At 42.1% G+C, this 22,342-nt stretch overlaps 1 protein-coding gene across 9 annotated transcripts in view; it reads right to left on the bottom strand.

Moving 5' to 3' along the window:
* Positions 1–219: 219 nt before the first annotated feature.
* The window catches only part of R3hdm1 (R3H domain containing 1), a 167,802-nt gene continuing 145,679 nt past the window's right edge, over positions 220–22,342 (bottom strand). For all 9 annotated transcript variants that reach the window (XM_013517471.1, XM_013517474.1, XM_013517476.1 and 6 more), the window contains 6 exons: positions 10,736–10,836; positions 8,518–8,690; positions 5,007–5,151; positions 3,038–3,120; positions 2,236–2,320; positions 220–1,556 (listed from right to left, as the gene is read on the bottom strand). In XM_013517471.1, the coding sequence (XP_013372925.1) occupies positions 1,195–1,556; positions 2,236–2,320; positions 3,038–3,120; positions 5,007–5,151; positions 8,518–8,690; positions 10,736–10,836 (949 nt within the window). In that variant the 3' untranslated portion in view covers positions 220–1,194. The remainder of the gene's footprint in view (positions 1,557–2,235; positions 2,321–3,037; positions 3,121–5,006; positions 5,152–8,517; positions 8,691–10,735; positions 10,837–22,342) is intronic.

The following is a 22,342-nucleotide window of genomic DNA, read 5'->3' as shown; positions in this document are numbered from 1 at the left end:
AAGGGAAGCTGCAGCTCTCAGGCTGCACCTCGTACATTTTCCAGCAGGATGACTCACTCTGGTTGGCTGACAATGGGGAAAGGTATCTAGGATTCACTTGAGTTCAGCTGGACGATTGGTGTGAAATATGCAAGACGAAAACAAACCGTTTAACCGCACGTAATGTACTATGCTAGTTGCTGATTACAAAGGTGTTTTTCATGAAAACGCAAGACAAAATAGGCCTAAATTTGTAAACATTTATTCTCTTGAACTGAAAAAGGCTTGCATCAGTACACATTGTACAGCCTTGCAAATTACACAGAAATTGAAAAGAAGGTTCTTTGTTCGTAAGTGCAATGAATCTTGGATGTCCAGTAATCTGCAAACAATGGAAACAATTCTAAACCACTTAAGAAGTCTCCAGCACTCGTCAAATGTATTTCGTTAGGTGACAAGAAATCCACAAGGAGGGGAATTCAAATAAGTGGCAATGAGTTATTGGCGGGACGCTTAGAAACAGTGAGCGTGTTTTCCTGGCTTGGATGATTCCTATTCCCCTCTGAATTTAAGTGGTTCATTAAGAGCATTAAGAACATAATTTACTTCACACGTAACGTTCATACTACCTAAATGAGTAAGGAAAGGACCCTATGGGGGAGTTCTGTATTTTCTGGAAAACGCTTCTATGTTTAGAGATTCAGGGGAAGTCATCTTCTACTTGTGGGCTTTTAGTGCCCTCAGCGCTCCAGAAGAATGGTACGCGGTTTCTGACTCGGTTACCCCACGCCTGCACTCTCCCCCTCAAACCCTAAGTTGGCTCACACTGTGCCGGCTGCAAAAAGAAATACAGGTTGAAACTGGTTATAGTAATTTTGAAGAATAATTTGCTGTACAATAGAGCTTTGGATCTGATACAAGAATTCAGAACTATAAAACAAAATAACTATAAAAGTTAGGAGGCATTTGAGCAGCATTTCCTCAGAAAAAGCTGCTGATTCTGTATCATTCTGGTGGATTCCTATAATCAGTAGGGTAAAACGTGTATCTCTTTTTCCCCTTTGCTGGATCACTGGCCTTTTTCCAACAGCTCTAACGCCATGACCACACATCCTAGGAGTCTCTAAATGTTAACAGGAGCTCCAAACGCCAAGCCAATCAGAGAAGGGAGAGGGCAGGACGATCACAGAGGTACAGGGTCCCAAGGTGGCTGTGTTACTGAGAACTTGCCCTTTCCAGAATGTGAAAGTCATAGTGCTTCTTGCTTGTTCTCAGCTTAAACTTGTTAACCGAGTTAATTTGTTTCTTCAGTGCATTTTGTGCAGCTGAAATGGAGGGGAATGTGGCTAGGACAGTGTACGTGGAGGCCAAGTCACTGGGTTTAGAGCGCTCAGGGTTGACAGTGCTGTCCCCGCCGCCACAGCAGAGGGCGTGGCGACGCAGCTGGGGCTGCGACTGGGGGTCCCGGAGCCATCGGATCTTGGCGCCAATTTTGAAGAGTTCCCCAAAAAGTTTCTCGGCTTCCACGCGCGTTATTCCATCTGGTAGTTCAGTAATTTCCAAGACTTTCCCAGCGACTAGGAGGGAAAGAGTGCAGAGTTAACACACCACTGTTGCCGAAAAAGTTGGGTAAAAAATATGCAGACCCAAATAGAGTACGAGAAACAAAACAGGCTTTTGTGAAAATATTACAAAACCACAACATTTTAACTGTTATGGTCAGCTTTTAAATCACTGCTCCTCACAACTCGGGCAAGGAGTGCGGAGTGGTGCCACCTTCACGGACAGACGCACAGGTAAAGCAGCTTCTCTAAGCTAGGTGATCTTGGGCCAAGGTTTTTGTTACGCTGTCAAAGACAGCGCTGGCCCCGGGCACCCAAGGCTGCCGAACAGAAGTGAGAAGTGTGAGCGTGGAGGGACTTCACAGGGGCAGCGCGCCCACTCAGGCTGTGTCCCGGGGATTAAGGGCACCCTCTTCTCAGGAAGAGAGGCTGTGCAGCTCATTTCCTCACGCCCCTCCTTTCCTCCAAGCCCTTTCACGGCTCCTACAGCCACCTGCACCCTACTGTTCAAAGTCTCACGTCTGAAACAGAGGTGAAGGAGCCTGGTCAAGAACCGGCACCTGGAGACGGCGTAGCTTCCTGGGCCGTTCTGCAGGACAACACGAAGCGGAAAGCCACTGGCACGGCGTGGCGTATCGGCAAAGAGAATCCCATCTGCAGGCTCGCATCTAGCTGCGTCTGGGGACAGACATACCTGCTTCTCCTGCTCCAAGGTCCGTGGATGCGGCTTTCTTAGCTTGCCTCCTTCCTCGGTTTCCGTGTCTGCTGCCAGACTGACCCTGGAAATCCACAAATATTTGGGAAATGAGTTTTATTTGTTGGTGGTTTTTTATTTTTGTTTTTCTTCCGGTACCAGGAATCAAACTCACGACCTTGTGCTTGCCAGGCAGGCGCTGTGCCGCTGAGCTAAACCCCCAGCCCCTGGGAAATGAGTTTTAAAATGCTGAAAAATGTGTTTGCAATGGCTAAACACTTAACACCTGAATGTTCTTTGAGCTTTGTACTTCAGCAGAAATAGAGCAATCCTAGGTCTTCTGGAGTGTACTCTGTGGAATGGAGCTTCTGTCCTTGCTATGGTCAGTCACCTGCTGACTGTCCTTCACAAGCAGGGTGCTGTCACCCTCACTCACCCCCATCTTTCTGTGGCATGAGGGAGTCACTTCTCAGCCAGACAGCTACTGCTGTCTCCTTTGATCTGCTTTTTTTTTTTGTCTTTTGAGACAGGGTCTTGCTTTGCAGTTCGGGCTGGCCTGAGCTCATGTTGTAGCCCAGGCTGGCCCCGAATTCACAACGACCCTCCTGCCTCAGCCTCCCGCGTGCTGGGATTACAGGCATGTGTCACCACGCCCGGCTTGATCTGCTCTCGATGGGGCATAAAGCAGCCAGCATGGGCAACACGGCTCACTTCAGGCAGGGCCAAGCTGGTGCCTTCCCACCCTCAGCCATGGAACTATGGTGTCCTGTGACAAAATGAGGTCAGAGAACTGCCTTCGTACCTGTTGGCTTGGAATGTGTCCGTGCATAACAGCAGGAGGGCTGTACTGCAGTGGCTGGCCAAGTAATGGGTACCTGGCATCTCCTGGAAGTCAATAAAATACAGTTTTCTCTCCTCAGTTATAATGTACTTCCCAGAGTTTTCTAAATTGTTCAAAAACAAGGAAAACAAGTTTGGCAGAATCCAACTTGTGTTGGTAATTTATATTTTATAAAAACGAAAAACTTGTACATGGCCCTTAGAGAGCTACATACAGCGAGCTTCTGAAAGGGTTAGGACTACTCATTGTGATTACGTAGGCTGCAGGTCTTTTTTTTTTGTATCAGGAATCAAACTCAGGACCTTGCACTTGCCAGACAGGTGCTGTGCCGCTGAGCTGTATCCCCAGCCCTAGTAATAGTGATTGCGAAGAAGGTGAGGGACAGGAATCTGGTGGATGGGGGACAAGACGGAGGAAAATTCTGTATACTCTTAGAAATATGTGTTGTTTTTTGAACGCTGTGAATGTATTATCTAGTTAAAAAGTAAACAAATGTAAAAAAGCAGATGAAAGTGAAATATACAAAATGGAAGAACAAAAGAATCTGTTATGATACTAAATTCTAATATCCCATATAAAATCCACCAAAATAACTAATGGTTAACATCCGCTTGAGATGCTGAAATCCACACCCTTTTATGACGATTAAGAACGTACATTTAAGCGGGGGAAAGAGCTCGGCCTAACTCTGCCCCTCTGCTCTCCATTCATCTCCCACATATATTTTTGCTGCGGCCCACACAGAGTACTGACCACTACGAGATCACGGCGAGCTGCTGGCGACCTGGAACTTCCCACAGGTATTTTTATAGTTATAACCAATATTTATGTTCTAGATATTCTTCACTTCTCTCTAAGTGAAAATTTACATTTACAGACTATTTATAGTCTGTCTCCAGTTGACAGACACTCAGGTCATGTCCCGTGTGGGGCACAGTGAAATAAGGTTATTATACACGTTCTTGTACAGCCCTGTCTAGACATGCTTCCATTTTTCTTTCACTGAGAAGACGAACTGCTAAGTTATATGACAACTGATTAACTGTCTAATGAGAAGCTACCAAATTTTTTCCCGGCATGGTTTTGTTATTTTATCTTCCCACTACCAATACGTAAGAATTTTAGATTCTCTTTGCCCGCTCTTGTCAGTCTTTGACTATAGTGACTGCAGTGGGTCTGACGTGATACCTCAGTCTGGTTTTAATTTTCCTAATGGTTAGCAATGCTTAGTACCTTTCCTAGGGCTCTTGTATATCTTTTCTTCTGAAATGTCTGTTTAACTTGTTTTTCAAAATCACTAACCATATTATGACTATTTCCCCAACCTTTTTTTTTTTTGGTACCAGGAATCGAACTCAGGACCTTGTGCTTGATAGGCAGTGCTTGTGCCACTGAGCTATATCCCTGGCCCCTATTTCCCCAACTTAACAGTTCTTTAAAGCATGATTTTTAAACAGCTGCACAGTATTCTTTGTATGGCTATGGCTATATTCCCCATCGATGGACATTTAAGTTGCTTTAATTTTTTTTTTGCTATAGAATAAACTATGTCCATCAGCCTTACGGTAAATCCCAGGAAGTAAAATGAAGATTTTCCATATTAGCTTATAATCATCTGCATGCATGTCTGTACCTCACAAGTAGACTGAGGGACAGTGACAGTAAAGACTTTTCCATCTTTTTATAAACCAGAAGCACAGTATGCCCTCAATAAATGTTTGTTGAATAAACTCTGGAATAAACTCGCAGAATGGATTATACACACTGAACTAACAGTATTAACAATAAAACATTAAGGTCGGGATAGTATGTGGTAAAATGTACTTTTGTGCAAAACTGAAAGGCAGTAGTGTCAAGATAAACTGCTAAGTGACTGGGAATGGATGTCTGACAATTCTCCGAGGCTGTGCCGAGCTTCCTCCAGACTTACCCTGCCCGGTGACGAAAGTTCTAGAAAACTGGGGCATGATGGAAAGTGGTGGTCCAGAGGGACGGATGGTTTTCAGGGTGGAGAGCTGAGCTGGTGTCGGTGACTGAGCTGGTGAAACAATGGGACTGCTGAGTTGAGGGCTGTGCTGCAATCGCAATACATTGAAACAAAAGGTCAGCTTATGGGCAGGGTTTTTGCACATCTTCTTTTTTCTTTTTGTCTTTTTGAGACAGGGTCTCGCAGTGAAGTTCAGACTGGCCTAGAGCTCACTTTGTAGCCCAGGCTGGTCTTGAACTTGCAACGACCTTCCTGCCTCAGCCTTCTGAGTGCTGGCATTACAGGTGTGCACCACCACGCCGGCTAGCAAATTTTCTTTTGGACAAAGAAATACTTTTGCTATGTGGAGGATTGAACCTAGGGCCCGTGCATGCTAGGCAAGTACTCTACCATTGAGTTATATCCTTAGTCCAACAAAACTTTTTTTTTTGGTATTGGGAATAAAACTCATGACGTTGCGCTTGCCAGGCAAGTGCTTTTGCTGCTGAGCTATATATCCCCAGCCCCCAACAAAACTTTTAATTCTTCCTTAATATATGCGCTTGTTATAAAAAATTCAAACCTTACAGAAATATGTAATAGCCACTCCCAAAGATAAACACTGACACTGTTCCCCCCCACCCCCTGGTACCGGAAATCAAACTCAAGACCTCATGCTTGCCAGGCAGGCGCTGTGCCACTGAGCTAAATCCCCAGCCCCTGACACTGTTTTTGTACATATGCATTCTTTTAAAAATTTATATATTTATTTATTATTTTTTGGAGGGTCTTTGAGACAGAGTCTCGCTATGCAGTTCAGGCTGGTCTTGAACTCACAACGATCCTCCTGCCTCAGCCTCCCAAGTGCTGTGGGATTACAGGCGTGCGCCACCATGCCTAGCTCAAAGACTGCATTTAGTTGCCATGGCTGTTTAATTTTTGTGGATAAGCTATTTTGTACAATGTCCCCAGTTTGGATTTGTCTGTTGTAGCCTCATAAAATATTAGCATTATTTGTTCTGAGAAGAAATACCAGAGGTGATTTTGGGTCTTTCTCTGTGTACCATGTCAAAGGAACCTGACTGTTATCTATTCCCACAGTCCTGGTGACATCTGACTCCATCTCTTGATTCAGGTGGTTATCTGCCAAGTGACTCCACCTTAAGCTGCTAATTTTTCCTCTGTAGTTTGAATTATCTCATGAGAAGACACTTTTAAAAAACTTTATCCTTGGAGTTATTATTTTTTAAAATTTTAATTTAAAGAAAAAAAAATTTCAAGACAAGATGATACGAGGGTAACAATGGTTAATACACTGGGTACTATTATCTTTATTTTTATTTATTTTTTATATGTGCTGCTGAAGCGAGCACTGGTATTGTTATCTTTAAATTAGTTAGAGTACAAGATATTGGCGTGGGAAGACACTTCAAAAATATCCTAGTCTGCATCGAACTTTCTTTCACCACTCGTTTTAGCATTTAGCGATGATTCCTGCTTGGCAGTTTTCTGGTGATGTTCTAACTCGAACTCTGCAGTTTACCACCTCACATTTTTCTGTATGAAAGTGTCACTGTTCTCTTCCATTTATTCATTTACATCAGTATGGACTCATTTTATTGAGTGGGCTGTCTTTTCTATTATTCTTTTATGCCCCAAACTTTGAAGACCCATTTTTTTTTTTGGTACTGGGAATCGAACTTAGGACCTTGTGCTTGCCAGGCAGGCGCTTATGCTGCTGAGCTATACCCCGGGCCCAAGCCCGATATTTTGTCTTTGTCATATCCCCAACATTTTTCCAGCTCTTCCTTTTGGGTACAGCCAGATGGTCTAGGCTTAGCAACAGTTATTTCTCTAAGGGGCTCTTGTTTCTTTTAGTGGAGAACAGTATTTAAAAACTACCTTCTGGGGCTGGGGATTTAGCTCAGTGGCACAGCACCTGCCTGGAAAGTGCAAGGTCGTGAGTTTGATTCCTGGTACTGGAAAAAATCCAAAAATCCAAAAAACCAAAAAAAAAAAAAAACTACTTTCTGGTGTATGTTATTATTTTCAGTATATACATGGAAGGGTATTTTCCTATGTGGCAGTTATTTATTTAATCAGTTAACCTTTGTAAGTACTGTACCATCACACCTGGCTTGTATGTATATTGTATACATATATTTTTATAAGCTTGTTCCAAAATTTTTTGTGGATGTGCTGGGGGTGAATCTAGGGGGCCTGCATGCTAGGAGGCAAGTGCTCTACCACTTAGCTATAGACCCAAAACCCTTGTTCCAAAGTTTTTACAGAATGATTTCAGAAATAGATTTGTGGAACAAAGGCTTACACTTCCTGGATTTTGAAAAAAATCACCAAACTGCATTCCAAAAAGATAGTTCCAACTGATATTACCATCAAAGGTATATAAGACAGCTTGTAACTAGGTTTGCCAACGTAACAAATACTTTCCTGAACTTTCCCAATTTTATAAAGTATTTTGTCTTTTATCTTTGTAATGGCCATTGGACATGTATAGTTTGTGATCCACAGATGAAGTCTGCTCTTTTTATTTTGCTGTGACTTTGTCAAGTACACTGAAAAGTTTTTTTTTTGGTACCGGAAATTGAACTCAGGACCTTGCGCTTGCCAGGCAGTCACTTATGCCACTGTTTTTGACTATCTCCTGATGATTTTTCCTTGATCCATTATTTTTAACAAAGTTGCAGAATGATTTTCGATCATTGTTTCTGCACTTATTAACTATTCTAAGACGTAGATTTCTTTTTTTTCATCTTTTTGAGACAGGGTCTTGCTGTGTGGTTCAGGCTGGCCTTGAGCTCACTGTGTAGCCCAGGCAGGCCTCAAACTCACAACGATTCTCCTGTCTCAGCCTCCCGAGTGCTGGGATTACAGGCGTGCGCCACTACGCCCGGCTAGATTTCTAATTATCTGGTCACACTAAATATAGTTCCTATGGAAAAGGTAGCACAAGTGCTTGATTCTTTTTCTTCACGAAACTTTTTATTTTCTGATTTCTTTTTCTGTGCTGGGGATGGACCCCAGGGCCTTGTACATTTTAGGTGAAGTATTCGACCACTGAGCTGCACTCCCACATGTTTTTTGATTTTTAAGTTAAATTCTTTTTGAAGATAAGAGAAAGTGGCAAGTAATATTTATTATTGAAACAAACATCTGGATACAGAGATTGTTCAAACTTCTTTATGTACTTGATAGGATTTCAAATTTAGTGTCAAGAACAAGTTTAGTGTTGATCTTATGCGATGCGAAAGTAAAGCTTCGAAACGATAATGAACAGCTGGGTGTGGTGGCGCTCGCCTGTAATCCCTGCACTCGCAAGGCTGAGACAGGAGGATCCTTGTGCGTTGAGGTCAGCCTGGGATACATAAGTGAGTTCAAGGCCAGACTGAAGTGCATAGTGAGACTCTGTCTCAAAAAGACAAAACAAAAACGATAATGAACAAAAGCATCTTACCTGGACAATATTGTCTACATTGCTAAATTCGACACACTTCTGCCCTCTCTGGTGGTCACAGTAGTATTTATTTTGTTTCCACTGAGGGGGTGAGTGGGCACCAGACTGTGGATTGTTTGGTACACTGAGCTGCATCATCACCATTCCTCCACCAGGTGGCGCTGGCGGCACAGCTGCAAACCAAAATAATCAGGATACTGCAATCAACGTATTTCAGTAACTAGCTGGCATCTCTGAACACTAGGGTAACAGCAGTAATATAACATTTGTGAATAAAATTTTACTGCTAGACACTTCAGAATTTTTAAGCTTTAGTATATTATATTACAAGCACTGTGTTTTAAAAGATGTTAAAGTGAACTGTTTAGGCCTAAACATCTCTAAAAACAGTAGCCCTATAGTTATTCATTGCACGCCAGACACTTCTGGCAGGACCTCGCAGAGAACACGCAACGTGCATAATCTACAAAGATCTTTCATCTTTTAAATGAATTGTAAATAGGTGTCGTTCTAAATTTAAAAAATTGTGAACACTCACTATCCTACAGAAATATATGCATGCAGTAAAAACTCACCTTTATAGACAGGGAATTAAAAGTTTGGGATATGGGGGCCAGAGGGGATAATTTTAGTCACTGAAATGTCCTCTAACCCTGGGAATATTATTTCCCCTCTTTATCTTATCTTTTCATCAGAAAAAGGAGGCTAGGAAGTCTTCTCCGGCTGGCTTTATTTACACATTTGTAAGGACCGTAAGTGTGCTAAAACACTGCTAACTGTGCAGCAGAAGTAAGCGATGACCGTGTCTTTTCTGAGGCATCTGCGTCGTGTACTAGCACTGCGTCCGTGCACGTGCGCTTCCTCTTCCAGTAAGCACGGGTGGGTGCGGCAGACCCGGGCCCTGCCTCCACCACCTCAGCCGGTGCCGTGCCGTGAATCAAGGTGGTTTCTGGCCCCCCAGATATAGAAACAACTTGACTAGCACGGCCAACCACGGAAGAGCTGGCCGGCTGCACACAGGTATCTGGAAATTCTCCTCAGCCAAGGTGGCCCACTATAGTCATTTACTGAGAATTGCTTACTTCTCAGGAGTTTATATATATTAAAAAAAAATCATTAGAGTAACACTTGGTATTATTTACTAGAGGTTTGTATAAGATTTGACAGAAGCACAGAGGAAGAATGAATTTTCTTAAAGTCTGGAAGAAGCCTTTGTCAAACAGGTAGTTTTCTGAGATGCATTTATGAATGAGAAGGACTTTGGCAAACAGAACAGGTGGCAGAAGTATTTTCGGGATGGAATAGTATACTGCACTACAAAAACGAAGTTCTGTGTGACTTGAGCAAACGTATACATTCAGGGGTTTGGTTTGCAGGGAATTTAGTGGGAATTCTGTCAGAGAAATGACGCAAGACCTCAGGACAGTAACTTCTGAAATTGTGCATGCGTGTGTGTATGTGTTATGTGTATGTGTTTTGGGGAGGATGAAAAGTTGGGGGTGAGAAAGGCATGAAGCAGACTTTTAAGAGATTACTGCAGATGAGGTAAGAGCACTGTGGACTGTCTGGTACAGTGGGGAAGGGAGGCAGGCCATCAGGTCTGGGGAACTGGCACCTGCACCAGCGTGACAGGGAAGGACAGAAGAGGTCTAAGTACAATTTGAAATTCCCCCCCAACCTGACCAGGACTCGAACTCATGAGCTTGCGCTTGCAGGCAGGCGCTGTGCCGCTGAGCTAAATCCACAGCCCCCCGATTTGAAATTCTCCATTCGGTCTGTTGGCGGAGGGTGAGGTACGAGACGCACACAGAGGTGGGAAGTAACTAGTCTGATGTGCCTCTGACACAGCTGGGTAGGGACATTCAGTAGGGATCTGGCCGTGTGGACTTCTCGGCAGAAGTAAGACTTGGGAGGGGCTGGCAGAAAGCAGGGGCTGAAGCTAGGGCAGGCAGGCTGGAGTGTGCACACGGCGGAGCGGTGAGAGGAAGGCCTGGAGAAGGCCCCGGGCGCACGAGGGGGCGGGGAGGAGCAGAGTAGCGGCGGCAGGGAGGAAGGCGCGACTGTCCACACCACGCCGGGCTCAGCGGGACACCTTCAGTGTCCTGAGCATGCGTCTCTCATTACACGTTCAGAATCTTCTTGTGGAGATACCCACGAAAATAACTGAGCTGTCTCAAACGGGCAAGCCATGACCTGGTTTTGCGCGATCTATCCGTACCCGCACACTGGTGGCCTTGAAGCTGCTGAGAACCGCACGGTGAAGGAGCTCGGGGGAACTGCACTTCCGATCCTGGGTGCTGCAGGTAACCCACCGCGGAGCTGCGGGGAGAAGTGAGCACAAACAGCGCGGTGAGACGCGGCGCTCCCGGGGCTCTCTGAACTAGCCGCCCCACAAGGCTGTCTAAACAAACGGATTTCTCAAGTTGGGAGGTGGGAAAGGTCAAAACGATCTCTTTGTGAATTAGAAGTAATTATTGAGCAAAATTTGCTTTCTGACCATAGCACTGAAAAATCAGGAGAACATTAAACTGCTCTTACCTACATGGGTTTGATTATAGAAACTAACAAAGTACTCTCTAAATAATGAAAAAACACTGTTCAAATCATTCCAAATGTCTTTTGTATCACTCCAATAATTATTTTAAAAAGAAGAAAACTAAGTCATTCGTTTCACAAAGTAAGAAGGACTGCACTTTGGGGCCGGCCTGTAGCTCAGTGTACAGCCCTACAGCCCCTGCACTGCACTAGTGGCCCTGAGTTCTACCCCCACCAGAAGGCTGCAGAGAACACAGAATTTCTCACTGATCAGACTCACATAAATATGTCCCGGAAAATGTACTAAGAATGAAGGCACCAACAAACATGTTCAAACATTTTAGTATAAAAACTGAAAAAAGGGGACAGTTAGTATAATAAGTTACTCCTGTATTTTTTTAAGTGTTTGGGACCTAACCTTACTTAATAAGGATTTGTCACAATTTCTCTAAAACTTTCTTGTAGGCAAATTCTTTTAGAATAGCAGTGTAAAGTTACAGCACTATACAAGCTGTAAATGATCAGCAAATTTGATTTACATCTAAAGGTTCATTAGTTTTTTTTAGTCGTCTACTGAGAGCTTTTAGAAAAGCAGTATTTCTTAATCAGTTAACAATGTTTTGGCACTTGCACGTCATATAATTATATTAAAAGTACTACGTAGGTCCTACTACTGAATGAATTACAGAGAATACAGGAGGACGTGAAGGACACCAGATGATACACTCAGTCACGTCCAGACCACGAGAGACTGTAAGACAATGTTTGAGGACATGAGCAACATTTGTGAGGTAGATGTGTTTTAGTTAAGGAATTAAGGAAATTAGGAATTAGTTGGAAATTTTTTTAAAGACATGAAATGATATTATGGTTATGTATGTCTTAAAAAAAAAAATCTTTAGGGCTTTAAAGAAACCTATATGGAAACGGTTATACATGAAATCCAGGCACGGTGGCACCTGCCTGTAATCCCAACATTTTGAAGGCTGGGCAGGATCAAAAATAAAACTACGCTCTCCAACCAGCCAAACACAAACTTGAAACACTTACATATGAAATAACATGATACCTGGAAATTTATTTCAAGATAACACGGGAGGGCGAGTGGCAGAAATTTAGATGACAATAGGTCAGTCAGTCATTAGCTGATGATAGCTACAGTTAAGCCTGGCAAGCAGGGTGCAGCACACTTCTGTTCATATTTACGTATGTTAAACGTGTCCAGGGGCTGGAGGTGGAGCTCAGTGATACAGCACATGTTTAGCATTTTTGAGGCCTTGGGTTTAACATCCTTAGCAGCACACATACATACAATATCATAGTAAAACGTTAACAAACAATTCTGTAATTTAGACAGACAAATTTCCTAATTAAGTAAAGATCATCAGTTTCTTCTTTTTTTTAGTGACAGTAGCTCTGTGCAGTTCAATAAAAGAGAAAAATAAAGAACTACGAAGAGAAGATTCATAAAAAGTGACTTGGGGACCACATGTGAAAGTAGTACTTTCTCAATCTGGTGTTAATCATAGTTAGACAATAAACAGTTTTTTTGTTTGGTTTTTATTCTGTTTGAGACAGGGTCTCACTATGTAGTTCAGGCTGTCCTTGAACTCACTAGGGAGCCCAAGCTGGCCTTGAACTTGCAGTGATCCTCCTGCTTCAGCCTCTTGAGTGCTGGGCTTACAGGTGTGTGCCACCATGCCTGGCTCTAGACTGTATATAATTATTAGTTACCTGTGGAAATAGTATAGCTTAAAAAACATGTGTCAATACTGAGAAGAAGAGCAAGTTTCTCACAGGGTGGAAAGTTTTTAGGCTTTCTTCTAATTCATGTGAATAGCTCCCTTGGGTCATGTGGCCCTTCTTACCCCGATCTTGTTCATTAAGCATATGTTACTCAAACTCTGAGTCATACAGGTAGCAGGAAGCCACCCAGAAAAAGGAAGAGAATTTTCATGCTGTTGAACTGCATAATGTATCCCACATTACTAAATTGCAAACTGCTAAAACAGTTTATGGTAAATGACTCAAAATCAGGTTTCAGAATTGTTTTTTTTCTTGTTTGTTTTTTGACACAGGGTCTCACTGTGTAGTTCGGGCTGGCTTTGGGTTCACTTTATAGCCCAGGACCTTGACTTGCAGCAATCCTCCTGCCTCAGTGTGCTGGGATTATAGGTGTGCGCCAACCATGCCTGGCAAGCAGCAGATTTTAAAAAGTAACATACTAAGTCTTGCCAGGTGTGGTGGCGCACACCTGTGATCCCAGCACTCAGGAGGCTGAGGCAGGAGGACCAGTGCAAGTTCGAGACCAGCCTGGCTACATGAGCAAGAAGGCTTCCTTCCAAAGATGCAAAAATGGCCCAATATAAGCAAATCAATAAATGTTGATACAACACGTAAGTAGAAGCCAGGACAAAAATCATACGATAATCTCAACAGATGCAGAGAAAGCCTTTAACAAAATCCAACATCTGTTCAGGAAGACCTTCTCTCTCAATCTCGTAAAAGCCATTTATGATGAACCTACTGCCAACATCACATTAAAGGTAGAAAAGGCTGAGAGTGGTGGCACACGCCTGTAATCCCAGGACTCAGGAGGCTGAGGGAGCAGGATCACTGTGAGTTCAAGGCCAGCCTGGTCTACAAAGTAAATTCAAGGCCAGCCTGAACTGCATAGTAAAATCCTGTCTCAAATAGACAAAATAAACAAGTAACTAAATGGAGAAAAGCTGAAAGTTTTCCCTCTAAAATCAGAAACAAGACAAAGATGTCTGCTGCTATCACCACTTGTGTTTAACAAAGTTCTCGAAACAGCTAGAGCAATGAGAAAAGAGAAATTGAAGGGATTAATATAGGAAAGAACTTAGTCAAATTATCCCTATGACAAACTAGTCCTTATTTGCACACAACATAATCCTTTATACAGAAGACCTGAAGAATTCCACAACAAGACTCTTAGAATTAGTAAGCAAACTCAGCAATGTAACAGGATACAGAATTAATACACCATAGTCAATAATGTTTCTGTGTGCCAATAGTGAATCCACAAAGAAAACAATACCCTTCAAAATACCATCAAAAATATTAAGTACTTAAGAATTAACCTAAGGAAGTGAAAGACCTCTAAACAAAACTATTGTACTCTAAAAAAGAGAGATTGAAGAGGCTCAAAATATGCAAAGATGCCCTTGCTTGCTTTGCTACCTTCTGGCTGCCATGGACTGTTTCTGCTCCGTGATGCCCCTCTGCCATGCCTCCCCGCCTTGGAGCCAGCTGACTATGGACTGAAATCTCTATACCCTGTGAGGTAAACAAACCTTTCCTCCTTAAAAAAGAAGAAAGGAAGGAACGATATCCCTTGTGCCTGGATAGGTAGAACCAACACTCTCAAATGGTCATACTTCCAAAACTGATACACAGGTTTACTGCAATCCCAATCAAAACACCAATATTCCTCACAGAACTAAAGAGGATCCTAAAATTCATATGGAACCAGAAGAAAGCCAGAAAAGCAAAAGCAACCCTGGGCAACGAGCAAAACAACTGGACTGTGGAGGCATCACAACCTTGGATTTCTAGTTTTATTCTAAAGCTATAGTGATAAAGGACAGCATGGTGCTGGCACAAAACAGACATGTGGATCACTGGGACGGAATAGAAGATGTAGAAACAACCTGAAGCACATTCGGCCACCTGATCTTTCATAAAAGCACCAAAAACTTACTTTGGAGGAAAGATAACCTGCCTAGCAAGTGGTGCTAGGAAAACTGGCTAGAAATATGCGCAACTGCTGGGGATTTAGCTCAGCGGCAAAGCGCTTGCCTGGCAAGCGCAAGGTCGTGAGTTCGGTTCCTGGTACTGGAGAAAAAAAAAAAAAACAAAACAAAACGAAATATGCGCAACTATGTACTGAACTAAAATAAAAATGGATCGAAGAACTAAACAGTAAAACAATTTACTAGAAGATAAAATAGATAAGTTCTCTTCACTTTGTTTTTTTTTGTTTTGTTTTGTCTTTTTGAGACAGGGTCTCACTATGCAGTTCAGGCTGGCCTTGAGCTCACTTTGTAGCCCAGGCTGGTCTCGAACTTGCAACAATCCTCCTTCCTCAGCCTCCCGAGTACTGGCACTGAAGGTTTGCGCCACCACCCAGCTTTAGAAATCTTTAGCCGATGTCAGAGCATGACTGTCTGGAGATATTTATACTGATAATCTACAAATCTTCATTTTGTCTGAGGGTCGGACATGAATAGCTAGCCTTGGTATTTCTGGAAGAAAATAGTTTTCTACCTCCCAAACTTTCTTCAAGACAAGAAGACTTTCATTTTATGTATTTTTGTAATAAGGATAACACAATATTAAATCTAACACCATATGGTCAATTAATAAAAATAACAGCCAGGCATGGTGGTATACAGCTGAAATCCCAGCACTTGGAGGGCTGAGACACAAGGATCGCTGTGAGTTTGAGGCCAGCCTGGGCTACAAAGTGAGTTCAAGGCCAGCATCAACTGCATAGTGAGACCCTGTCTCAAAAAGACAACCCCTCCCCCCAAAAAATAGAACAACAAAGAACAAAAACCCGACAAAGGATGCCAGAATGTACCATTTCATAAATTCTGAGTAATATTTTCACCAGTTAGAGACTGTGTGACATGATGAGTCCTGTTGATGAGCATCCCAGCGAAACTGGTAATTAAAAACCAACCATTAGGTCCGGGGATGTAGCTCAGTGGCACAAGTGCTTGCTGGCAAGCACAAGGTCCTGAGTTCGATTCCTGGTACAAAAACAAACAAACGAAAAAACAAACAAACCCAACCATTCAAAACCTCTGGAAATGGTCCTAAGGATAAAAAAAGCAATAAAAACATCTGTTTAAGAATATTTATAAAACTTGAGGAGGAAAAAAAGAACGTTGTACTGGAGTTGAACTGTTCCCTGTTATACCTTTCTAGCTTGGTGAGGCGGAGATCACACTCCAGACTGCTGTAGCCCAAGCCACAAGGGTCTCTCAAAGCAGGGACAGCTCTCCTGCCCAGAGCAGCAGGACTGAGCATTTCTCACTGTTTCCAGAGCTTGTTGCCAATGCTCCAGGGCAAGGGGGGTCAACAGGTACGGGTTCCACACTCTCCAGGCTTGTAGACCGAAACTCAGTCTTGGGTGTGACACATGAGGATACTGGGGCCTGATCATTCTAGCTCTGACTCTTGCCAGAGATAAAGCTGAGAAGACACAGGCTGAAGTCCCTTTACCCTGAACTAAGAGCTCAGTTCTTAGAAGGGGCATCACTCTGACAGAAGCTTGCTATTATTCTCACTCCTAGCTCCAGAGCCCTGGGTCCGACGTTTTGCTAGGGGGAGACACAGTAAATATAAGACCACCTTTCCCCCCTCCCGGGACCGGGAATTGAACTCACGACCTTCTGCTTACCGGGCAGGTGCTGTGCCATTGAGCTAAATCCCCAGCCAAGACCACCTATTCTTATCCTAAAGGAACTGTGTTCATTTAAACAGGGACTGGAAGGCAGCTATGCTCATCACTACACTACCAATGCACACACATAGGGACTACTCAAGAACAGAGATTGTGATGAAGTTGACTGGGTACAGATTCGAGATTTGGGTAAACACCCCCACTTTGCAGGAGGGGACCAAGGTAAATTAAACAAGCACCAACCTCAGAAACTACTCCTTCCGAGGAGCTAGAATTTGACTGGATTAGGTTGTAGAGCAAATTAATGAATTAGGCAGTACTGGGGACTAGGGCAGGAAATCCAGTCAATTCACTAAACATACACAAACAACAGTACCACAAGGTGGGGGGAGAGGCAGTCCAGTACCTACTGATGTTACAATTTACTATCTAATATGTCCAATTAAACATTCAAGGAAATAGGTAAGTATAGCACATACACTGGAAAAAGATCAAGGAATAAAAGCTGCCCATGAGACAGAACTTTAATCTTGGATTAAAAAAAAAAACGTTCAAGCTGGGCATGGTGGCACACACCTGTAATCCCAGTGTTTGGGAGGCTGTGACAGGAGGACTGCTCAAGTTCAAGGCCAGCCTGGGCTATATAGTTAGGCGCAGCCTGAACTATGCAGCAAGACCTTGTCTCAAAAAAAAAAAAAAAGTTCAAGATCACAATTAAAGAAGTAAAAAAGGCATGATGACAATGTCATACTAATACAGAATATCAACAGGGAGAGAAATTATAAGAAAAAGCCAACTGAAAATAAATTTAACAAAAGTAGTGTCAAATTATATACCCCCAAAACCACAAAACATTGTTGAAAGTAATTAAAGAAGATCTAAATAATTGGAAAATATTTCATATTTATTGAATGAAAGACCTAACTAGTTATCACAATATTCCAAATTAATATATAGATTCAATGTAATCACCATCAAAATCTTAGTTGACTTCTTTGTAGAAACTGACTAGCTGACTGTAACATTTGTAAGGAATTATAAAGGATTCACAACAGCCAAAACAATCTTAATAAAAACACTAAGTTAGAGGTCTCAAAACCTCCAGATATCAAAACTTCATTACGACAAGTGGTATGGAGTTAGAATAAATAAGGTAATAGAATAGAATTGAGAATCCAAAAATAAACCCACCCAAAGATAATCATCTGATTTTTGACAAGAACACAAACACCATTCAAAAAGTAAAGAATAGTTTTCAACCAATTATTCTAGGATAACTACCTACCCATATGCAAAAGGAAATACACTGGATACTAACCCCACATTTTATATTAAAAAAAAAAAAAATCAACTCAAAGTGTACCAAAGACCTAAATGTCAGAGCTAAAACTCTAAAATTCATAGAAGTAAATATGTACATTAGTCTCTCTAATTATGGCTTCAATAAAGAATTATTCCGTATGATTCCAAAGTCACAAGTGACAAAAAAAAAAATCTGATTTCATCAAACTTAAAAATCTTGTATTTTGAAGGACAACGCCAACAAAATGAAGAGATACGCTAGGAGTGGTGGCGCACACCTGTAATCTCAGCATTTGGGAGGCTGAGACAGGAGGATCGTTGCAAGTTTGAAGTCAGCCTGGTCTACAAAGTGAGCTTGAGGCCAGCCTGAATTGCATAGTGAGACCTTGTCTCAAAAAGATCAGAACAAAACAAAATAAAACAAAAAGTGAAAAGAGCTTATAAAATGGGAGAAAATATTTGCAAGTCATATAATTTGATAAAGGACTTGTATCAAGATATGTAGGAACTCTTACACCTGGTGTGGTGGCACATGCCTATAATCCTAGCACTCAGGAGGCTGAGGCAAGAGGACTGCCACAAGTTTGAGGCCAGCCTGGGATACATAATCAGTTAAAGGCCAGCCTGGTCTACATAGTGAGACCCTATCTAAAAAACAAAACAAAAACAAACAAACTACAATTCTTACATCTTGATAACAAAAAGATAGCAATTACATTGGGAAAAGGATCTGAATAAACAGTTCTCCAAGGAAGATACACGAAAGAGCAGTAAGCACGTGAAAAGACATTCAACATTAGCCATCGGAGAAATGAAAACAAAAGCTGTAACAACTGAGATTGTTGTTAACAAAAGCAAGGAAATTAACAAATGCTGGGGTGAAGGTACGCTGCTTATGGACATGTCAAATGGTGCAGTCCTTTGAAAGTGCTCCTTAAGTATGACAGTCCCTCCAACCATTAAACACAGTTACTGTATGACCAGTGATTCCGTGTAGGTAGACACTCAGGAGAAACAAAAACTTTTGGTCCACACAAAAACTTGCACATTAGTGCTTATGGCAGTAGTATTTATAGTGGCTGAAAGTGGGAATAATCCAAATGTCTATTAATTGATAAAGAGACAACTAAAGTATGGTATGAAATCAGTTATAAGAAGGAATGCAGGGGCTGGGGATTTAGCTCAGCGGCACAGCACCCGCCTGGCAAGTGCAAGGTCGTGAGTTCGATTCCCGGTACTGGAAAAAAAAAAAAAAAAAAAAAAAAGAAGGAATGCAGTATGCATGCATGCTGCAATACAGATGACAGTGAAAACATTACGCTGAGTGTAACCAACCTCACAAACACTGTACACACTGTGATTCCATGTCTATGGGAAGTCTAGAACAGAAATCCAGATGCAGAAAGTCATCAGTGGTTGCTTAGGGTTGGAGGGATGGTGGGAGCAGTGGAAGGGCAGAGGGTTGATAGCCTTCTTTTCCATTCCTCCCCTAGCTACAGGCAAATATCTACTTTGTGCATGAATCTGATTACTCTAGGTGCCTCATATAAGTGGAATCAGAGTTTTGTGTCTGGCTTAGCTCACACAGCACACTGTCTTCCAGGTTCGTCTGACTATACCACATGTCAGGCTTTCCTTCATTTTTAAGGCTAAATAATATTCTATTGTATGCATATACTATATTTTGTTTTTCCATTCATCTGTTAATACCTGGATCGCATCGAATCTCAATTTCTTTTTGAAACTGTTTTAAAACTGACTGTGGTGATAGCTGCAAATATCTGTAAATATATTTAAAATCACTGAATCATATCCTTTAAGTGGGTGAATTCTGTGGTATGGGATTTTTTTTTAGGTGCTGGGGATCAAACTCAAGGCCTTGCTCCCAGGAAGGCAAGTGCTCACCTACAGCGGCAGCCCTGGTGGGTGAGCTGTATCTCAGTAAGGCTGTTCAAACACCAGATAAAGGGCCGGGCACGGTGGTGCATGCCTGCAAGCCGCCTGGAACCCCAGCACACCGGCCAGGGGCAGAAGAAGGAGGATCCCAGTGAGTTCAAGGCCAGCCTGCATTACATAAGTTCAAGGGCAGCCTGAACTATACAGCAAGAACTTATCTCAAAAAACCAAAAACAACAAACAAAAAAAAAACAAAAACAACACCCCTACAAGATAAACAACAAATTTATTTGAAATTCTATATACACTACAGCTTCTAGTAACTACTGAAGATGATGTGTTTGAAAACTTCTGTATAGCTGGCAAAGTGTGCCAAGAAGTCAAGCTACTACCACACATTTATCCTTCTGAATCAAAGATGCAGAAGCAGTTAACACAGACCATTCTGAAACTCACTGGTCTCTATGTGAGTCACCGTCTATAACAAGTAAAAAATTTAAGCTTACTTCATCAGCCTAGCAGAGAAAATAAATAGGAAAGTTAAAAATACTGCAAGGTTACTTCCTACTTCTCCTGCATTTTTTTTGCGGGGTGAAGGGCAGTACTGGGGATTGAACCCAGGGCCTTTGTACTGAGTCACACTCCCAGCCTTACTTTTTTGGGGGGTTGTTCTGCTATGAATAACACTATTTGTCCCCCCCCCCCCGGCCTGGTACCAGGGATCGAACTCACGACCTTGCGCTTGCTGGGCAGGCGCTGTGCCGCTGAGCTAAATCCTCAGCCCCTCAATAACACTATTATAAGTTGTTTTGCAGCAGCTTAAATTTTAGGGGTAGATTATCCTTGTGGGCGAACTTTTAGAGATAGAATAAAAAAGTACAGCAATTTCATGTTTTGTTAAATATTTTCAATTGATCAGTAGAAAAATGGGGTTGATATGCCTTGCAAGTAATGATGTCTAACCTTCTACACACAACAGAGCTTTGTCTTCCTCTTTTATGTTAAAATTGCTTTAATTCTCATTCTTGGATTGCTGCTTAGGTTGAACATTTCTCCAGGTGATAACAGATTAACCAAGTGAGCAGACTTGGTTTTTGTTTGTTATTAACATAGGGTCTTGTTATGTAGCCCCAGCCGGCCTCAAGCTAGCAGCAATCCCCCGGCCTCAGCTTCTTAAGTGCTTGGATTACAGGCATGTGCCAACACACCCAGCTCCCATGCGAATAATTTCGAGGAATGACTGTACTCTTACTGTTACCACTCTAAAAAATACTGAAGTGATGAAAATGTTTTGTATAAACCTTTATTAGGCTTGTCACTTTCCCATGTCTTGTTTTCCTCTGCATATTGTTTTAATGTACCTGTAACGTATTGTTACATTAAAAAGAACCTTTAAAACCCTTTGATAATATTTTATATATATATATATATATTTTTTTTTTTTTTTTGAGACAGGGTCTCCACTATATAGCTCAGGCTGGTCTTGAACTTGTAATTCTCCTGCGTCAGCCTTCCGAGTGCTGTGATTACAGGAGTGAACCACCATACGTGGCTATACTTTGTATTTTGAACGCTAATTCGCTGAGAAAAGCAAAGTAGCAAACCTTCTGTGGTGGCAAATCTTTATACTTTTCCCCTTCAACATAAAAACACACGATTTTTTTTTTTTTTTTTAAAAAAAGGACGGATTTTTTCTATCAGCTTCAGTTTCTTTCTCCTTCATACCCCTGCTAACTGTTCCCTGTGCTGAGGATGGAAGGAAGGGCCTTGTACATGCTAGGCAACCCTCTACTATTGCATCACACTTCCAGCCCTCGCATTCTTGCTAATTTTTGATTGGCTTGGACTGCTTTGAAAAATACAAGGCAAGGATTTGTATGAAGGAGATATTAAGATAACAAAAAAAAGTTTTTAAAGGGGAGCAAGCTTCTAAGTTATCCCTTTCTGCTTCTGCATTATTCTGTTTAGATTTTTGTAGTTTTCATCCCCCAAGTAAATTTTATGGTTTTCTAATTTTTTAAAATCCATGGTTTTCGTTACTGCCGAAGATTCTGAATGGCTAGCCCCAAACTTGCCATTTTATCAGATATATCTTCAGGTGACAAGTGACCTAAATAGCATGCACTCCCCTGAGATCGGCCAACTTAGCTTAGGAAGCAGAAGAGTGTGCGTTGAAGATGTCCCCGTAGCATGTCCTGTGTACCTGATGTGGTGAGTAATTTCTGGGGTGTGGAAGGGAGCTGCTTTCTGTATCTTACTTAGTGTTAAGGACAGTAGAGGCATGTTAAAGAAAGCGCTATCAAACTCCATCCCTTTGACTTCCACTTCTAGACAAGGCAGAATAACAGGAACTGAGTTTACCCTTCTGCCTTAACTAAAAACCAAGAAAACCACACGAAGTGACTCTTTCCAGACTTCATTAACTTACTTTTTTCTTCTTGCTGAGCCAAACTACCAGACACCCGAAGTTTTTTGTTTTTCTTTTTTTTTCTTTTTGAGACACTCAGGCTGGCCTTGAGCTTACTTTGTAGCCCAGGCTGGTCTCGAACTCACACTGATCCTCCTGCCTCAGCCTCCTGAGTGCTGGGAAATAGGGCAAAGGGGATACTGGGGAAACACTAGGATATAAAAATGAGGAAAAAGATACTATGGAGAGGA

Source organism: Chinchilla lanigera, unplaced genomic scaffold, assembly GCF_000276665.1.
Source record: "Chinchilla lanigera isolate Chin_1 unplaced genomic scaffold, ChiLan1.0 scaffold00039, whole genome shotgun sequence".
NCBI lineage: Eukaryota > Metazoa > Chordata > Mammalia > Rodentia > Chinchillidae > Chinchilla > Chinchilla lanigera.
This window is presented reverse-complemented; position numbering and strand designations above follow the sequence as displayed.